This window comes from Plecotus auritus (genome assembly GCF_963455305.1).
Source record: "Plecotus auritus genome assembly, chromosome: 4".
NCBI lineage: Eukaryota > Metazoa > Chordata > Mammalia > Chiroptera > Vespertilionidae > Plecotus > Plecotus auritus.
In genome coordinates, this window is record NC_137775.1 from 149,664,019 (window position 1) to 149,683,590 (window position 19,572).

The 19,572-nt window shown below is 47.7% G+C and overlaps 1 protein-coding gene across 5 annotated transcripts in view; it reads left to right on the forward strand.

Moving 5' to 3' along the window:
- ATXN7L1 (ataxin 7 like 1) overlaps nt 1-17,651 on the forward strand; it is a 243,254-nt gene extending 225,603 nt beyond the window's left edge. For 3 of the 5 annotated variants that reach the window (XM_080665901.1, XM_080665903.1, XM_080665904.1), the window contains 6 exons: nt 937-1,129; nt 3,859-3,980; nt 5,373-5,678; nt 8,118-9,045; nt 12,471-12,545; nt 14,153-17,651. In XM_080665901.1, coding sequence (XP_080522027.1) covers nt 937-1,129; nt 3,859-3,980; nt 5,373-5,678; nt 8,118-9,045; nt 12,471-12,545; nt 14,153-14,194 — 1,666 coding nt within the window. In that variant the 3' untranslated portion in view covers nt 14,195-17,651. The remainder of the gene's footprint in view (nt 1-936; nt 1,130-3,858; nt 3,981-5,372; nt 5,679-8,117; nt 9,046-12,470; nt 12,546-14,152) is intronic. The other 2 variants (XM_080665902.1, XM_080665905.1) reach the window with 2 other exon arrangements.
- The last annotated feature ends 1,921 nt before the right edge of the window (nt 17,652-19,572 follow it).

Below are 19,572 nucleotides of genomic sequence, written 5' to 3' on the forward strand. Positions count from 1 at the left end.
TATTTATACACATGGAATTCATGTATTCCTTCATTGAGAAACATATTTCTTCAACATCAACTATGAGCCAACTGTGCTAGCAAGAGGATCGAATGCCTTGTCAAAAATTAAACATTCAGCCCGGCCAACGTGGCTCCGTGGTTGAGCGTTAACCTGTGAACTAGGAGGTCATGGTTCGATTCCCGGTCAGGGCATGTGCCTGGTTGTGGGCTCGATCCCCAGTGTGGGGCATGCGGGAGGCAGCCCATCAATTATTATCTCTCATCATTGATGCTTCTTTCTCTCTCTCCCTCTCCCTTCCTCTCTATAATCAATAAAAATATCTTTTAAATGTAAATGTTCATTCTCAGGAGATACAATTAAACTCCATGTGGCATATTAAGACATTATTAATATCTTAATAATCTTAATAATCTTAATATAAATATTAAGGAGCTGACCTGGCTGTGGGGTAAGGGACTTGTGGCTCATCATTGGGACAAAATCTTTTTTCATGCAAGTATGATAACAATCTCATAAAGCCAGAGTTTAGTAGCAAAAAAATAAATAAAAGTGTTTGTAGGGCTGTCTTTTGTCGTTTTGATACTTTTTCAATTGGTTTGAACTTGTTTACCGGGTTGACCTTCCTGTCAAGTTCCACCTTCAAAGAGAAGCAACTACATGGCAAGTACAGATTATTTACATGAAAGGGGTTGAGTGGTTATGACTGACCTCGCAGAAGACTCTGCCACGTCACTGTATTCCCATCCCGCCGGCACTGTTGCTTTCCCCTGATGCCCCGATTTAGGAAGGGCACAGCCTCGGCTCCACCAGATCTGTGGAGAGCTGGTCGCTGCTGACCTCGCAGCTGCCCCTGACCTGGAAAGGCTGCTTGGGCTGCCTCCTGTGCTCTGTTACCTCAGAAGGGTTTATTCTGTGTGTTCTCTCTTGCCTTAGACCATCATCTGCAAATAGCATAAGCAGCACCACATCTTCGAACCACAGCGGCTGCGCTCCGGAAGCCCCTGTGCCCCCCGCTGCAGGTGACCTCGCCAGCCGGCTGTCGAGTGATGAAGGGGAGATGGATGGTGCCGACGAATCCGAGAAGTTAGACTGTCAGTTCTCCACCCACCACCCTAGACCTCTTGCGGTAGGCCACCGGCATCTCCCTCATGCGTTTCCCTTGTGCTTGGTGGGCATGCAGGTGATGGTGTCAGAGGGCACCCACTCCTAAGGAGAGGTCGTCAGGACCGTGTTTTACGGGAAGGCTTACCCTGAGATTGAATGATTGCCTTAGAAACACCCTTAAACAACTGGGTATCTGTGGCCCACATTGAAGCATTCATGCTTGAGAATGGTGTTTATGTCAGTGCATCGGGAAGCGGACCTTCTGGCTTTGCTCATCTGAGGACGGAGCCTCTGATTTCAGGAGTTAGTCTAGCTCACCTGCGTCGGGAACCGTCTGTCATAGCAGCACCAGGTGCCAGCCCTAGCTGGTTGTCTCCCCTGTCGGTTCTGAGTTTTATTGTTATTAGTAAGTGTGACCATATGGCACTGGTACTGAGTGAGTGTGTGTGTGTGAGTGTGTGTGTGTGTGTGTGAGGAAAGGAGGAGGCATTGCATGTCGGTGTGATTGCTGATGAACAGAAAGGTCAGTTTCTTCCCAATCCTTGAAAGAGTCCACTTTAACAACTCAGATCATCGAAATCGAGGTGGGGAGCATAAGGAGGCAGGAGCTGGAGGCTTGTCTACGTTTGCCGTGCGAGCACCTGAGAAGGAGATGCCTGGTGCTGCCGTCCCTGAGCTGAATGCAGGGGGCCTGGAACACGGGGCCCGTGGCTGGTTTCCTCTGGGGCCAGCTGGATTCCTCTCTCTAAAAATCCTCAGTAAAAAAGAAACAACATTAACAGTTCTGGTGATCATCAAAAAGAGCAATTTTTTTTTAAAGATGTTTGTCCAAATGACAAGCTGCCAGGCTACAGAGGATTCGAATCACTGGACTCTGCACACAGCGGATTTGTGTGCCCTTAATGTTTTGCTGATTTAATGGAAAGGCCATGGATTTGTTTCTTTGCTTTGTCCTTTCCCTCATGGTCAGTTGCTATATTGAATCATTTTTGTAATGAGCCCTGGTTCAGTGTGTCTTTAGCAACTGGGATGAAGGAAGAAAAGATGTCTCAACCTGGAAGAGCTCTCACTGGATGCTGGGGACCAGCTTCCACGCAGGGGAATCCCCTTTGTGTGTTTTCTTGCTTGGTCACTAAGCACTTAATATGAAAGTGCAGGAGAGCATTTTTCATCAGAAGTACCAGATTTGATGGGTAGCAATATTTGAATACAAAGCCCCCAAACATAAGCAGGAACCAAACAAAGGGAAGGTCTTGCATTTGCTCCTGAGAGCTGTTCCAATGGCCGGTTCCAGGAAGGGTTTGTGGAATGAGTGCCAATCCAACACTGTGTCTGGGATGGAGGCCAGGAGCTGCTGGGAGGCCTGGGGAAAGGGAGCGAAGCCGCATTTGAATTATAGAGTCATTTGCAGACTCGTCTGAGCTCTAGACCAGCCAAATGTCACCTTCTCAGAGGCCGCTTCTTGCATTTCTGGTTGTCCTAACATCATAATAAAATGATGTGTATTAAACATCTAACTGCCTATATTTCAGCCATATGTTTTCAGTGTGATGGTTTGATTTAAACATTTTGTGGGACCTTATCTCTCTAATCCATCATTTAGCCCAAATCCCTCCTATCCCCATATTGAAGAAGAAGATAATTGGGCCCCTGGCCTTTATACATTTATAATCAAGTCAGGCACATAGGCATTACATGTAACATAAGACTATGTAGTGATTCCAAGGTAAAAGGTAATAATATGCAATATATGTGTGGTGAGAGTTCATAGAGGCAAAGTTACTCAGATAAAGACCATTGGAAATGAGAGTCTTGATTAGGGCGCTGAGGGAGGGGAGAATTGGGATTGACAGAGAAGAGGGAAGAAGACACGCAGACGGAACAGCATGAGTATAAGCTTGGAGGCAGTGATGTGTCCCCGGGCAGCCCACAAGTGCCGATAGGAGAGGAGACGAGGTCAGGACTGGGAAAGGAGGAGGAGTATAGCCAAGTCAGAAGTGAAGTGACTCTATGGACAACAGGTAGGAAAGGTATGATCAGTTGCAGAAGAACATCAGAATGAGGTGTTTCCATTACTCTGATAAGAAGTAAGGAACCACCAAGTTCCTTAAGAGGATGGATGAACCCTGGCCGGTGGGGTTCAGTTGGTTGAGTGTTGTCCCTCACACCAAGAGGTTACTGGTTCGACTCCCTGTCCAGGGTTCTGGGCCCAATCCCTGGTAGGGAGCATGCAGGAGACAACTGATCAACGTTGTGTTCTCACATCAGTAGTTCTCTCTCTTCCTCTTCTTTCTCTCTCTAAAAATCAATTTTAAAATCAGAAAGAAAGAAAGAAAGAAAGAAAGAAAGAAAGAAAGAAAGAAAGAGAGAAAGAAAGAAGAAAGAAAGAAGAAAGAAAGGTGATTCAATAAGCAGGTGGTGCTAAAAAAAATCCTGGCTGCTGAATGTTGTTGGTTTGGGGTTTTTCAACCTAAAATGCTGGCTTAGTCCCAGATATAGAGAAGGTAGCCCTCTGTGCTATAGAAAATTAAATGTTACTATTGTTGAGTCATAATGTGATGTTCTGCAGAAAATCTAGAGCTCAAACTAAAGCACCACAGAAATATTTTTTGGCTCCAGTACTATTTGCTTCCTTGTTTTGAGTAAAATTGTACCCCTGTGTGTTTTTATGCAAATGTTATTTTTCTCTGTATGGTTTATATTAGCTTAGTAACCTGTAATCAAAATTAAAATGTGTTTTTTTCCTCACAGTTTTGCTCATTCGGGAGTCGCCTCATGGGACGAGGGTACTATGTGTTTGATAGAAGATGGGATCGTTTTCGATTCGCACTAAACTCCATGGTAGAAAAACACTTGAATTCACAGATGTGGAAGTAAGTGAGCAGTTTTTGTGCAATATGAGATCAGAGCTGCCCCACAACTATCTGAACCCCAACTTTCTAAATGAGTGTCAGTAGTTGGCTTTTCATAGAACAAAATGATTCTGAAGTCAGGATTCATGATAAATTCTTAACTGTCAGCTCTTAACGGCTTGCCTACAGTGCTTCAGAGGCACGTACGATGTGTGTGATGCTTTGTCTTCTTTGTGTTGGTAATCTCCTAACTGAAAAGGGTATTAGATAAGAGCTTATTTAATAGTTACAAAAGGCCTTTTTTGCTGTGAGTAAGAACATGTAAGGGTATTAAGAATACATTTCTGTTTGTAATATTAAGGCTATAATGTCAATACTAAAAAATGTCAGAATGGTTATGGACCAATTTCTAATTGCTTAATGTCTTACGAAAAAACATGTCCATCAGCCAGCAGGGCAGATCCTGAGTGATGTTGTGAAGGTGGTTAAGCTTGTCTTTGGCCCTTCCCACCTCCCTAGACCCCTCTCCTCTCCTCTGCTCACACTGCTCTCTCACCTAAACCCAAACTGACATTCCATGTCTCTAATGTCCCTTTATTCTCCAACACCTCCTGATGTATTTACATTTTCATAGGAGTGTCATAAAAAAGGAAGAAATCTTCTTGACTTAGAAAAATGCTATTGTGAAGCAATGACAGGCTAGACCCTCTCAAACCACTGCACATAAGAAACTGCCATTCTGGCCACTTGATAATACAAGACCAGCCTGCTGCCTATCCCCACCCCCACTCCTGCACAGGTGAGCTCTTCAGATATCACAATCCCTTAGAATCGTGGCTCCCGCAGATCTAAGCCCAGATGGTTCAGGAAAGCCAGCTCTGAACCTCTCGCCCTGCCCAGTGAAAGCCAGTAAAGGCAAGGAAGGCATCCCTGAGAAATGAGAGGGTCCTGGCAGCGGGGATGGGAACAGAATTCAAAACCTGCCCCTCTCCCAGGCAGCTGTGATACCCAAAGAGCTTCCAGACCTGAACTCTAGGAGGAGTGGCCTCTCACAGTGGATTTAGGACTAAAAGTTAACACTTCCTGTAAATCAGGAAAGGGCCATAGAGAAGCTTATCATTTCTTCCCATTGAAGTGACTGCCCCGTGTGTCTTAAAGACACCCTGGATACTAGTGTGTCCCTCCTAAACAACAACAGTCGGTGCTGCATGCGGGTTGCCGTGTCCGCGGGTGCTGGTTAATTTGTCCTGCGATTGCTCCCCCACGATGGCAGCCGGCCTTGGGATTCTCGCAGCTCGTTGCTCTGCTGTGTTGTGGAAGTGTAAAACCCAGGCACGTGGAAGGAATGTGTTTATCTGTATTTCGCTACCTGGTGTCCTGTCAGCTCAAGCTCCATATTCCTTTCCTCCTCAGGCACAGAAACCCGAGCCACAGGGCATCAGGTCCCTCCCCCCTTTTCAGGACTTGCCTAACCAACCTACTGTCACTGAGCAACATTGGGGCTGCCTGGGTGTCAACTCTGGAGAGCGTAGCACCCCGCTGCCCTCTCAACCTCGCTGCCCAAACCCCAGGCCCAGACGGGTCCGAACCTGGAGGGATGGCAGCCGATGAGGGCGTGGAAGACATTAGGAAGAAAAGGAACGGCCAAGACTCTTTTTTCTTTAACAAGCATTTAACTCTGCATCAGGAGACGCCAACACAGTATTCTCTTTCAGCCAGGTCAGCATCTGGAGCTCCATGCCAGCTGGCAGGGGAGGATGGGCACTGTCAGTAACTTATTCGCATCTGTGGGCTTTTTACGGGACTTCCCTAGGCCAGTGTGCAAGACTTAAACCAGGCACAGCCTGCAAAGCTGAAACCCACTGCCATTTGGCCCCTAGACAGACACATAAACCGCTTAGCATGGGGAGAGGGGGTCCCGGGGACAGTGAACTGCCTCATGGCCCTTGCCCTGCACCCCCCTGCCCTCCTCCCCTCCTGCCTCTGTTATCCACTTAAGATTCATGGGACAGGAAGGAAAGGGAGAGAAAGTATGCCCCGTCCCAATCCTGAGTGTCAGCGAGGCAAGATTAAGGACTTGAGCTCAGCTTGTCCGCACAAGCTGAAGCATGAATTTATGCTATTGATGGGAACATTACAAATGGGGCCCTTCAGAGTAGATCCCAGTTAAGGTCATTGAATGGGGTCCTCCCTCAGTGAACCAGCTGGTACTTGTAAACAACGTTTTATTACAAGTAACTGCCGAGCCTCTACATGTACTTCTACCCAGACTTGAGCTGGTAAGAAACTTGAGGCGAGGGAAGATGGAGCGGAAGGCCTGCAGTCCACAGAGAGGCAGGAGAGCCACAGGGCAAGTGTGCTGACGCCGCACACGTGAGAGATGCTCCGGCCTGCAGGGGGCGGGGGGGGGGCGTTGTGCAGTGCCAGGCAGTCTGAGGGCGTGTTTAGACCTCCAGTCTGATTATGTGGGAGTCCTTGCCCAGCATGCATAGTGATGTTGCTACTGAGAACCACCTGCTCACCTATCCACCCACCCACCCATCCATCCATTCGTTTACTCATTCGTTCATTGCAATAAGTCTTAATGGAGCACTTACTTAGTGCTGACAGGATCTTCTACACTCTTTAGGCTTGAGAGAAAGTAGATTTTCAAACACCATTATGGCCACAAAAAAATGGCAACTTTTTTCTCTTATCTCTGATGTCCTCAGTCTGGCGTTTTCAAGGACTCTGTTTGTCTATATTCAAGGATTCCACCCTAAAAATCGAAGCCATAGCTTCACCCAACTGCAGGCAGAAACGGAATCCTGAGAGCACAGCGCGAGGAGAGGCATGTCCTTGTCAGTGGGGCCTCTTTCCAGAGCCCCCTGATGCCACAGCTGGGAGGGTGGCCGCCCGGGGAGAAGGGACTAGAGAAGCCCCATCTCACACCTGGCTCCAAGCTCCTGGGGTGCAGGGCGCAGGCCTGCCCACCTTCAAGTGCTGCTTTCGAAGAAGGAGAGTAAATTCCTAACTGCTGGGGATTGACCCCCAGGGGCACAGGGAGGGGGCAAGGTGGGAACAGAAAAGAGCCATTTGGCAACATCCACCTGGCTCCTGAGGTCAGTATTCTTTCCTACAGATTGGGAACAGATGGTGACCGCAAGGCCCCTGCTCCTCCTGGTCCCCAGGCCACGATTTGGAAGTGGGAACTGTTTCCAGCACAAGCCCAAAATGGGGTTTGCAGGGAGGCCCAGGAGTGGCCACCACCAGCGTATGAGAGGCCTGGGGGTTGCTCCCAGGCACTCCCAACCTCCAGGAAGACCTTCCCCATCCACATGTTCTCCTGCGCCCAGGCCCTGCATTTGTTCAGAGCAAACTAGACATTTCTAACCTCTTCCTCTGGATACATGAGGGTCCCTGTACTCTCACCCCTTCCTAACACAGGGACAAGAAGACCTGTTGAAGGGCGGCCACCCCAATTATAGCTCCTCTGAGTGAGAGCTGAGACTAGGTGTGGGTGGACAGGGGAAAAATCAGTCCTGGGGCTGGGCAAGTTGACATCCAGGAGCACACGCTCACATGGAAGTGCCTCTCCATGGAATAAACCAGAGGCTGCAAAGAGGAAATGCAGGAGGAGGCGGGCTGTGAGAGAGGGGTGTTTCCCACTCTGCCTGGAGCCAAGAGCAGGGTGGGGAGGCAGGGGACAGGCAGTGGGCAAAGGCTGCTCTGGCCCATGTGTGCAGGTGACAAAGCCTTGTCCTCACTATTCTTACTACACGCCAGGACCCCAGTGTGAAGTGACCACTTCCCATTAGAAACCACCTTCATCGCTACCAAAATAGAGAGAGAGAGAGAATAATACTGCTGGGGAAATTTATATTCTAAACCACATTCGCCTTTTATCCGTGAACCCAAATCAGCCAGTATCCAGTAGCCAAGCATGGAAAAAGGGACCTGAAAACCCGAAAGTGATTGTAAATAGGGTGCGGGGTATTGCAGTGGGGGAGCCACAGGGAAGGGCCATCCTTCAGATGTTGCCATCCTTCAAGGCTTCATTTTCCATAGTCTGGTTCTCCCGGGGTTACTCCGGAGCCCCGATGCTCACATGTAGTCGAGCCTCCAGGAATGCCAAGCCTGTTGCTCACTGTTTCTCTTTCACTCTTCTCTCACGTTTAGGAAGATCCCTCCTGCGGCAGATAGCCCCATGCCCTCGCCAGCAGCCCACATCACCACCCCTGTTCCAGCATCCGTTTTACAGCCTTTCAGCAACCCCAGTGCTGTGTATCTTCCTTCAGCTCCCATCAGCTCGAGACTCACCTCTTCTTACATAATGACATCAGCCATGCTCCCAAACGCAGCTTTTGTGACATCGCCGGACCCAAGCGCCCTCATGCCACACACCACAGCTTTCCCTCATGTGGCTGCAACCCTCAGCATCATGGACTCAACCTTCAAGGCCCCCTCCGCCGTGTCCCCGATACCAGCCGTCATCCCTTCCCCATCCCACAAGCCATCCAAAACCAAAACCAGCAGATCCTCAAAAGTCAAAGACCTGTCTGCGCGTAGCGATGAGTCTCCAAGTAACAAAAAGAGGAAGCCGCAGTCCTCGACTTCCTCCTCGTTCTCCTTGCAGACATCCCTCCCGTCTCCATTGTCAGGGCCTCACAAAAAGAACTGTGTTCTGAATGCCAGTTCAGCTTTGAACTCCTATCAGGTGGCTCCTCCCTATAACAGTCTGTCCGTGCACACCTCCAACAATGGGGTGAGCCCACTCAGTGCCAAACTGGAGCCCTCAGGACGGACCTCGCTGCCCAGCGGCCCCCCGGACATAGGGAGACACCTGGGCTCCGTGGGCGGCAGTGACTCCTGTCCCCTCGCGGTGCCCTCCCTCGCAGGGGACCTCTCTCTGGCCTCACACAATGCCGTGTCTTCTCTGCCCCTCTCTTTTGACAAATCAGAAGGAAAAAAGCGTAAGAACTCGAGTTCTAGTAGCAAAGCCTGTAAAATCACTAAAATGCCTGGTATGAATAGCGTTCACAAAAAGAACCCGCCCAGCCTTCTCACACCGATGCCCGATCCCGTTAACAGCACCTCCTCTCGGCAGGTAAGGGACCCGTCCTGCCAGGCGCCTCCTGGCACTGCCTTCTCAGTCCCAGGGGCAGCGGGAGCCGGGCAGCGCTCCTGCTTAGCCAGGTGACTGTCTCATTTCCCCGTAGGCCACGGCCCCCTCTGCTGTGAGAGCAGCTACTTAACCGATACTTTCTACAGCGCTCGATGTGCTCCATCTGTGCCACCCTAGGCACCGTGCAACTATGTTCTCATTTAATCTTCACAACTACCTGGTGCAGCTGGTACTGTTGTCATCACCACCTTCCAGAGGAGGAAACTGAGGCACAGAGAGACCCTGAGTCCCCCACTCTGCTTCTATTTTATATCTTGAGCTTCTGAGGATGATTTTATTAAAGGGTTCTGTTGCCAAGGAGTTTTATCTGATCTGTTGGAGTCCCCTTAGGAAGAGCTGAGGCCAGGCAGGTTAAAGGATGACCAGGGTCCCACCTGGGGGGTGATGGCTCGTGCTTCCAGCCCCCAGGTGACTGTTCCCACTTTACCTGGCTGCCTCGATGCCCCTCCCCCTCTTACTGATACAACTCTTTTTTTCCAAAAGTAAAACTTACAGCAACTGGCACAGAATTGTGCGATGCCACTGTACAAATAGGAGGGTGTATTGTGAGGAGAGCTGTGAGAACGTGGCGTGGTCCAGGGAGAATCCGTGTGTCATTCCCTTGTGTTCTGTTCACATCCTCGAGTCTGGACTGTCTCCCAGGCTGGGGAAGTGACTTCGGAGAGACCCCACCCGCACCAGACTGGTGCCATTGGGCTCAGCGGAGAGAGCGAGTGCCAGAGGGGCCGCTCCGCAGGCCTGCTGCAGCCCCAGATTCACAGTCACAGAATGAAGTGGGCCGGACCCTGAGCCCAGCCCCATCTGGGGACGAGGACTCGGGAGAGACAAGAGGCAGTTGTTAAAAAGATGTTTTATTGTTTTTGTGTCATCTTTATATGAGACTTGTTAAAACCTCATGAAGAGAGCATCTTGAGGGGGATTCACAAATCACAAGTAAACACTTGAGAAGCATCAAGTTTGGATCCCAAGGGCCAGACAAGCTGCAGCCGAGGCCAAGGAGAGAGGGGGAGAATGGGTCGCCTCACTGGAGCCCGGCCCCTCGCACGCGTGTGCAGCTGCAGCAGATGTGCTGCCTTCTGGCTGCTCAGTGCCGGGGCTGCAGGGGGAGAGGGCCGGCACCCACAGGGCCCTACGCTGAGGCTCACCGGTGGGTCAGTGCCGCCTCCAGGTCCAGATGGAGGGCACAGCCAGGACTTCCGAAGATTAAATGTGCACATGAATTCCCTGGGGGTTGCTACAGTGCAGGTTCTGAGTCAGTAGGTGGGCAGGGGGGAGGCCTGAGAGTCTGCATTTCTAACAGGCCACTGGTTTGCAAGCCACACCCTGAGCGGCAAGGCTATACTATCACCCATTTTAGATAATATTAAAAGGCTAATATGCAAATTGTCTCCTTGACCTGGAGTTCGAACAGGGAGCGGGGCCAGCCTGCCAACTGCCCTCTGCCCTTTCCCCCAGCCGGCCCAGCCTGATCAGCCCGGTTGAAGCAGGCCGGCTGGACCATACCCGTGCATGAATTCATGTACTGGGCCTCTAGTTTTAAATAAAATCCTAGCAGCTAACACTTAGGAGATGGGCTCTGTTCCAAGTACTTCAGATATATTTAACACATGTAGTCATTACCTGTTATTACTGTCCTTTTATAGATGAGTATACCAAGGCACAGGAAGGTTAAGCAATGTGCCCAAAGTCACAGAGCAAGTAAATAGTAGGGCTGGGATTTAAACCAGGCAGATTAGCTCTGGATTCTGGGCTCTTAACCCCCATGCCTCTAATGTGTTAATGGAGTGCCTCTGTGTTGAGTAAATATTGCTCTGTTGACTGTTTGGTCTGCCGGACCATAGGAAATGTTCAGTAAACACTACGAACCAGTCACCACCGGGGTGAGAGGAGCAGACAAGCCTCCTCCAGCGAGGGTCCATCAGGAAGGAAATCCAAAAAGCTGATGAATTTAACGGCTGCCTTGGGTCTAGGTCCGTGGTCGGCAAACTGCAGCTCGCGAGCCACATGCGGCTCTTTGGCCCCTTGAGTGTGGCTCTTCCACAAAATACCATGGCCTGGGCAAGTCTATTTTGAAGAAGTAGCGTTAGAAGAAGTTTAAGTTTAAAAATTTTGGCTCTCAAAAGAAATTTCAATCGTTGTACTGTTGATATTTGGCTCTGTTGACTAATGAGTTTGCCGACCCCTGGTCTAGGTGGTACCTGAGTGCTTGTCACCAGGTCATTAAGAAAAAGCTTTGTCCAGGGTGACCACCGGTGATTTCCGAGTGTTGGGGAAAAGCCTTTGAAATCTATGTTGATTCTCTTAGGAGACTGGAAGGGGCGTGGTGTGAGATTGAGAAATTCAAGGTAAACATGTACTTTGGGGACCAATTGAAGTTCTATTTCATTGTATCTGGTAGGTGTAAGGTCAGAATTTGCCACAGAAGTATTAAATTAAACAAAAAGACTGCAAATGTAAGGCAGATGTCTTTACGCAAAGCTGAATTAATGTAGAAGGCTAGTTCTTTATATTTTTTTTATTGATTTCAGAGAGGAAGGGAGAGGGGGAAAAAAGATAGAAACATCAATGATGGGAAAGAATCATTGATCAGCTGCCTCTTGCATGCCCCACACTGGGGATCAAGCCCAAAACCCGGACATGTGCCCTGACTGGGAATCAAACCATGACCTCCTGGTTTGATTCCCACTGAGCCAGGCCGGGTGGAGGCCAGCTCTTTATAGGCCAAAGGCAGGAGCTGCCTCTGGAATGGTACTCACCTGAGGACCAGCCCTTATGTGCCAAGGACAGTCCCATGCTCCCAGTGCACTGTCCAAGGAGAGGAAGCCCAGTGCCATCTTGCCATTTTCCTCAGGAACAGGAAGGGGTGCACTGTGTCTCCTGGCTGAGAAAACTGACCCAGAAAAAGACCCAGGCTTTTATCCCCCGCTGACCCACGGGAGTCTGAGCTAGAAATAAGTGAGTCTAGAACTGAGTTCAGAGGTTGTGTAAACCTTTGGCCACAGATGGAAAAGCTGGGCCTCTGCCGAGTTAAATGCTCCTGGGGGGGGGGGGGGGGCGGGGGGAGGGCCAGGCAGGCCTCTAGCCAGATGCCTTTATCCTCATCCCTAAAACATCCACATCTGGGAAGCAGAATTGAGTTCCCCTCCATTATGCTTTCCCTCGGGTGAGAGTGGCATCCTCAAGGCACCTCCTGAAACATTTTCATTTTCTCTGCCATTTAAAACGGACGCGAGGAGAATGAGCACGTTATTGCGCAGCCCTCTCCGTTCCCTGCTGACACATAGTATGGGCGGGCCTTTCCCAAGCTGGCTCGTGTATCTGAGTAGGGCTTCGCTGATGTTTTTCAGGTTGGGAAAAATAGCAGCCTCGCTTTGTCACAGTCCAGCCCTTCAAGCATATCCAGCCCAGGACACAGCCGACAGGTAAGTTACGGGGGGCAGGGGGGGGCCAAAGTACATAAGGTCATCAGTGGGGTGGAAAGAATGTGGGTCTTTGGGTCAGATCCTGGTTCAGATCTCATCTCCAGTTAACAGCATGGCTGTCTGGCTTCCAAAGTTAGTAGTTATTAGCTGTGTGCCCTTGGGCAAGTTACTTAACTCCTCTGTGCTTCAGTTTCCTCACCATAAGATGGGGATTATAATGGTCCCTACTTCATAGGGCTTTTGTGAGGATTGAATTAATTTATTCACATAAGGCCTCTAGAAAATGCCCAATATAACACACAAGTATTAGCTATTATTATTATTAGCAGCTGTGTAATATTAGGCAGATTACTTTGAGTCTAATTTTTTTTTCATCTGTTAAATGGCAAAATCAATGCCTACTTCCTAAGATTACTGTGAAAATTAAATAAGGTGATGTTGACTAAAGGGCCTTGCTAGTGGCAGATATCTGTCAGTGCTTTCTCAAGGCCTCTGGGGAGCTAGAGCTACCATTCAGAGTGTGGTTCCAAGCTGGGAATATTCAGGGTAGACTTAGGAGTTTTATAAACTTGAGGTGTGAGAGTTAGTCAGTGTATAAATAATTTTCTCCATTGGGGTGTATGTGCATCCGGGGAGGCCAGGGAGCTTAGGGGGTGGGTTTCTGCATGCCATGCATGATTGGACAAAAATACAATTATGGCTGCGTTGTGTTGTCTTAGATATGCTGTAGGCTTTGCAGACAACAAATTGCAATGTATTTGTCTGCATTTTGGCCTTTGAGGTTTCCTCACAAATCTGGAGTAGAGTTTGGGTGAAGGTTATAGGGAAACAGTCTTTGTCTCCCCAGATCAAGGAGGGTGCCTCCGTTATTTTGAGTCGCTATGGTCCTTTTGGGGCCTGAGCACCTGCCACCAACCCTCTGTGCGTGGAGGGGGTGGGGGTCTCATCTATGCTCAGGCAGGCTGCCTCTGTTTACGGCAGACCTCCTGCACAGGTGGTGAGTGCGCCTGCCCAGTGCTCCAGGCACGCCTGTGGGAACCCGAAATGCTGGCCGTCAGCCTTAACGAATGTAATAGTAATGATAATAGCTATCATTTGTTGGGCCCTTTCTCTGCAGGTGCTGGGCTACCTTTACATGCATTTAAACCTTTAACAGACCCTGTGAGAGAGAAAATGATTATCCTCATTTTATAGATGAAGATGAATGAACTATGAGGCTAAGTAACTTGAACCCAGAACCTCTATCTCCATAGTCTCTGTGCTTCACCCATCACTCTGCCTCTTCCTTAGATAATTCCCTGTGCTGTCTGTAGGTTAGCTAGGAAACATCCCAGGTGAACTAATAGGGAAAAAAAAGAGAGAACACAGACTTATTCTGGTCCTTTCTGCTGGAGAGAACCCCATCCTTGCATTTCCCCCCACAACTAGGATCTTTGTGGCTACCCTGCATTTATGGAGTCCTTTACAGACATCCCCTCATTTGCTTATTACAGCTGACTTTGGCTGCTGTAGGAGTTGGGATGGTCTCCTTTTTGTTGTAGATGAGAATCGCACTCTGTTCTCGAATCCTCGTGGTAATCACAAGCTTTTCTTCTTTTCTTTTCTAGAAGACCACAAACAGAACGGGCAGGATAAGGACTCTTCCATAACAAGACTATGAAGCCACTTCCAAACCAATGCCTGGCCTCCAGTTCCACCCAGGGGACCACAGGGGCAGGGAGTGGGCAGTGGGGGATACATTTCCTGGGCCCGCCTGTGGCTCTGGCCTTTCTTTTTCTTTTTTTTTATGACCAATTTTTAGTTTCGGAGAAAAAGAAAAAGGCAAAAGAACGTGAATTTGAGATTTACAGAAAACAATACCAGTGTTTTGTTTTCGTTGTCTTTCGTTTGCCACATGTACACATTCTTCCAAGCTTGGGGTCACTCCTCCAGCTTCTGATTCAACTACTGCACCATCGTTTTGCTCCAGCCACGAGAGCAGACAGTTCGGGATGTCAGTTCCCGGTTGGCATCATCGGAAACTCGAACTTTAGCACGCGCTCTTTTCCTTGCCCTCGCCTGCCCATCCCTCCCCACCCATTCCCTACCTGCCACTCACTGGGTCCCCAAGGCCATCCCAAGAAGTTGCCTCTCATAAGCTCGCCTCTGGACGGTGTGCTGGGAGGGGCTTTGCTGGAAAGCAGCCGATGTTTGGGGAGCGGAGAACAGAGGCAGGAGGGTGGCCCAGCGTACTCATCAGGTTTCTAGGGCGCACCAGGACCACTGTCCAGCTGTGCAGCTCAGAGAGGATATACTGGGTCAGGTCTGGACCGGGCCTGGGAGGTGGCAGGAAGCAGAGAATGGGGGTAGGAGAAGCTATCCCTCAGGAGATAGTGGGAACGGGGTGGCTGTGGTCATCTGAGCTTATTAGGAATCCAGGCTGCAAAATCCCTTCCTGGGTGCCATGTGCAAGGGCCCAAAGCTGGGCGAGCCAGAGAGGGAAGCACCCCTGGGGAAGGGCAGGAGGCCCCGGGAAGCCACTCCAAAGAAGGCACAGTGCCCACAGCTGTGGACATTCTCCAGCGGCCCTCCAGGGCTGGGCAAGAGGAAAAAAGGGGAGGGAAGGATGGATCTGGGGGAAAGCTTCCACTGAGGGCTATGTGTCAAACCCCCGGTGAGAATGAGTACTAGCCCCGCCCACCCTCCTCTGTGCCCTGGGCCACAAGGCCCTGTGACTCTGGCGCCCCCTATATTAGGGTCTGCTGGGTTATCAGAGGCCCAGCTCAGATACAGCCACCCCAGGACAGAGTGGTAAGGCCGCGCCACTCCCTTTGAGGAAGATCGAAGCTGGAGCCCTACAGCTATGAAACTGTTCACACTGGAGTTTGAAAGAAACGTCAATACTGTAAGCTTTAATCAGGAATCAGTCCGGAAAGAAACTCGCAATATAAAGTAAGCGTTCTGTGCTGTTCATCATGTAACTTGGCAAACGTTACAGCGGCACAGATAGTAGTTTTCGCTTCATCCCTGCATCAGAAATGAAAGCCAGTGTTGCAGCTGGACACACACCCTCACCCCCACCCTGAAGCTGTCCTTCCCTTCCCACCCCGTCCCAAAGATCAGACTACTGTTAAGTTTCAACACGGAATTGAATCTCACTAAGGCGGGAGGCTAGCGGAGTGATTTGCATCAATGAAATTGCACTGACAGTGTTTCTTATAGGATTACTACAATTTTTTAATATAAAATGAAGATTTTTTAAAATCATGAGTTGATATTAGGTACCAGGACATTAGTTCAGATGATTTCATTTTTATTTCTACAGTGTTAAAAGTGCACTTATATGCTGGTTTATTTACATCTTGGGAAAAAAAGACTGCAAATTGAAGGGAAGATTGTTACTTTTTCTTTTTAAAAAAAAGGTTAAGGCAGATTAAGACTTATAAATGTTTAAGAAATTATAAACAAGATTAGAACCTTTGAAAAAAAGTTTAGAAGATATTCTTAAAGTAAATTTTATAGTGTTAATTTTGTAATAATTTATGTTTTACTATATTACAGAGCTAACTGACCAGAATAGTTTCAGAAACAATATGAAACTTAGGAAAGTTTAAGCAATGTTTATATTTTTAAAATGTCCTTTGGATTATGTTTTTATTGTACATTTCTTCAGACTGAAAAGTATGTACATATCTTTGTTATTTTTGCACAATTTTTGTCTTGTTCAGTTTTAGACGTCTGTGTGTGGTTTTTTTTTTAATATAATTTATTTTGAGTTGTAAAACTTGCAGGAGTAAAAACAAAACGAAAAAAATCTCAGCAACAAAATAACCCTCTGATCTATAAACTCTTATATCCAAAGAGGGAAAACAAAGGTTGAGAGATGAAGTGGCTGCTTCTGAGAAATAATGCCTTGACAGGGACTAAAGGAGCAATTCAGTCATAGGTGTAAACGTTTTCGCTCTCTACATCTTGAATTGCAAGCTGGAATAAAAAGGCTCCCCACCGAATGCTGCTGACTTGGTGAAAGACTGGCTCTGACCAAGGCGAGGACATTTCTGGAAAACTGAGCAAAAAGGGAAAACCCACGGTGTTTCTTCCTTCACAGTCAACCACAGGTTTACTTTATAACAATGTATTCAAAACTCACAGCTTGAAAAATGGAATGCAAATAAAAGGTTTTCTTTGGTTTTGTTTTAATGGAGTTCAACTGGACCAGCCTATAAAGCACTATTCGGGTGATCCCCTTTGGGTATTTCTTGTTCTGCCCACCCCACTCAGCCCTCTCTCCCAGCCCCGTGACTGCACACCCCACACCCCCTCCATTTGCCTGAAGATCTCGTGACTTGTCGCCAGCCACAGAGGCTCGAAAGCTCTGGTTGTTAAGCATAGCGCAATGCATAGACCTGTCAGCCATAAAAACAAAGCGACTTGGATAACTTGTATGCCTTCTTTTGTATCAATGTACCAATTGTAAATAACGCTGATCAACCTTTGTAGAGAATAGTTTATACAGCATATTCTATTATTGCTGATTCTCAGTGAACTCTTGTTTTAAAAAAGGAAAAAAAGAAATTTTCTATTTACACCTTCTATTTTGTTATGCTGTTGGCCCATGGCACTTTAACAAAACTGGGTTTTACGTAGCTGGTCAGTCATGGGGTATTATTAAATAACTATTGTTGCACAGACAAGAATTTGCACCTGATCATTTGTCCTTTCCTACTACCGACTTTAGGACCTTTTCCAGAAGAATTTTGAAGAAAGCATGTCCAAACATTCTGAACAAATGCCACACTTGTGGAGTGGGTTTCTTCTTTTCTACGATCCATATTTTGTAACACTAGGTATTTCCTTCTTTGTCCCGCACCTTTATGTGTTAGCACTATCAGAGTTCATTCCATGCCTGTGATATTGTAAGCAGAATAAATGTCTAAAGTAGGTGTAAATAGTAAACTCTATGGCTTACAGTTTTAAAAAGGAAAGAACAAACATGTATCTATTGATACTGCCATGGTTCCGCACCAGGCCTGGAGACATTCTCCAGTGAGCGATTTGGTTTTTTTGGCTTTTTTTTTTTTTTTTTTTTTTTTTGTAACATGGCTTTGTAAATAAAATAATTTATATGTTTGTAAAACTTAAGTCTTCGGGTTTTCATAAAATTTAGATTTTTGTTTATTTTTTTTTTCTTTTGGGTGAATGTGTTCTTGCCAGGCAAGCCTTGCTGCTAGGACATACATTTGAGGCACAGAAGAGAAGAGAGTGAATTCATTCAACAAATATTTATGGAGCATCCTGGCTGCGGCTGCCCCTGAGCTAGGCGCTCTGTGCTTAGTGATGAGAAACAGACAAGAGTCCCAGCTGCTTTCTGCAAGCAGCTCAGTGGGAGAGACAGTAAATAAACACACGATCAAATGTGTAATTACAGATATCGGCAAATGCTATGACTCTATGAGAGAGAAAATAGGAGAAACCGACAAAGTGTGTGAGGAGAGGGCTGTCAGGGTGTTTTCTCTGAGGAAGTCAGCTGCTGGCACAGTGGAGAGAGAATCCCAGGCAGAGATGGTCCGAGGAAGAAAAAGTTTGGTACGTTCCCAGAGCCCAGGGAAGACCCACTGTGGATGGAGCAGGGGGCGAGAGATGGACAGGAGGCAAGGACAAAGTCACAAAAGGCTCTCAGAGTTTGGGTTTTGCACTTGATTCAGCAGGAATCCTTTGGAGGGCTTTAGGAACATGGCATAATCTGATAGGTTAAAAGATCCTCTATAAAAGAAAAAAAGAAGAGATAAAAAAGAAAGAAAAAGAAAAAAGATCCTCTAGCTGCTGTGTGGAGAATTGGATGCTCTTGCAAGAGACCGGGTGAGGTGTTGGTGAGGTCCCAGGATGGTTGCAGCAGAGAGAGAGAGAAGTGAGTAGATTCAATAAATTGAGATACATAGTAAATTGACAAGACTTGCTTAGGAATTAGATACAGGTCCTGGTAGAGCAGTTGTGTTGGGTGCAGATGCCATTTCTTCAGCTGTGGGAAACCAGAGGAAGAACGGGCTTTTTAGGGGCCTGGTGGGAGGACCATTTCATGAAGATCAAAAGTTCTGTTTTGTGCATGTATGTTCATGTATGAGATTGCTATGAAACACCATGTGTCAAGAAGTCATGGTATACACATGACAGAAGCTAACAGCAGGTCTAAGTTGGAGGCATCAATTTGGGAATCGTTAGTATATGGGTGATATTTAGAGCCACGGGTATGGATGTGATTACTTGAGAGACTGTAGAAGGAGAAGAGCAGACATTTAGAGGTTGGGTGGAAGCAGAACATTAGCAAAGAGAGACTCTTACGATGAAGCATTCTCAAAGAGAAGAGAGAACCCAACAGGAAGTGGTTCCCTGGAAGCCAGGACTGTCAGAGGTTTCAAGAAAGGAACAATCAACTGAGTCCAATTCTGCTGTAAAATGGAAGATGTAGCCCTAGCTGGTTTGGCTCAATGGATAAGCGTCAGTCTGTGGACTGAAGGGTCCCGGGTTCGATTCTGGTCAAGGATACATGCCTGGATTGCAGGCTCAATCCCCAGTGTGGGGAGTGCAGGAGGCAGCCGATCAATGATTCTCGCTCATCATTGATGTTTCTATCTCTCTCTCCCTCTCCCTTCCTCTCTGAAATCAATAAAAATATTTAAAAAAAAAAAAAGCAAAGAGAAGTTGTGGTATCTGTGGTGTTGCTGGAGATTCCTGCTCCTTTAAAAAAGAAAAAAGGAAGATGTAGATCGTATTATGTCTGGTTTTGCAACAGAGGCCATGGTGACTATTAGTTTCCAAAGCTGCCATAACAAATTAACCCAACTTAGTGGCTTAAAACTACATAAATTTATTCTCTCAGAATTCTGGAGACCAGAAATCCAAAACCGCACAGGGCTGCATTCCATCTGAGGGCTCTGGAGGAGAATCCTTCCTTGCCTCTTCCAGTTTCTCATGACCGCCAGCAGTCCATGGCTTATAGATGCATCACTCCCATTTCTGCCTCCATCTTCACCTGGACTTCTACCTCGTG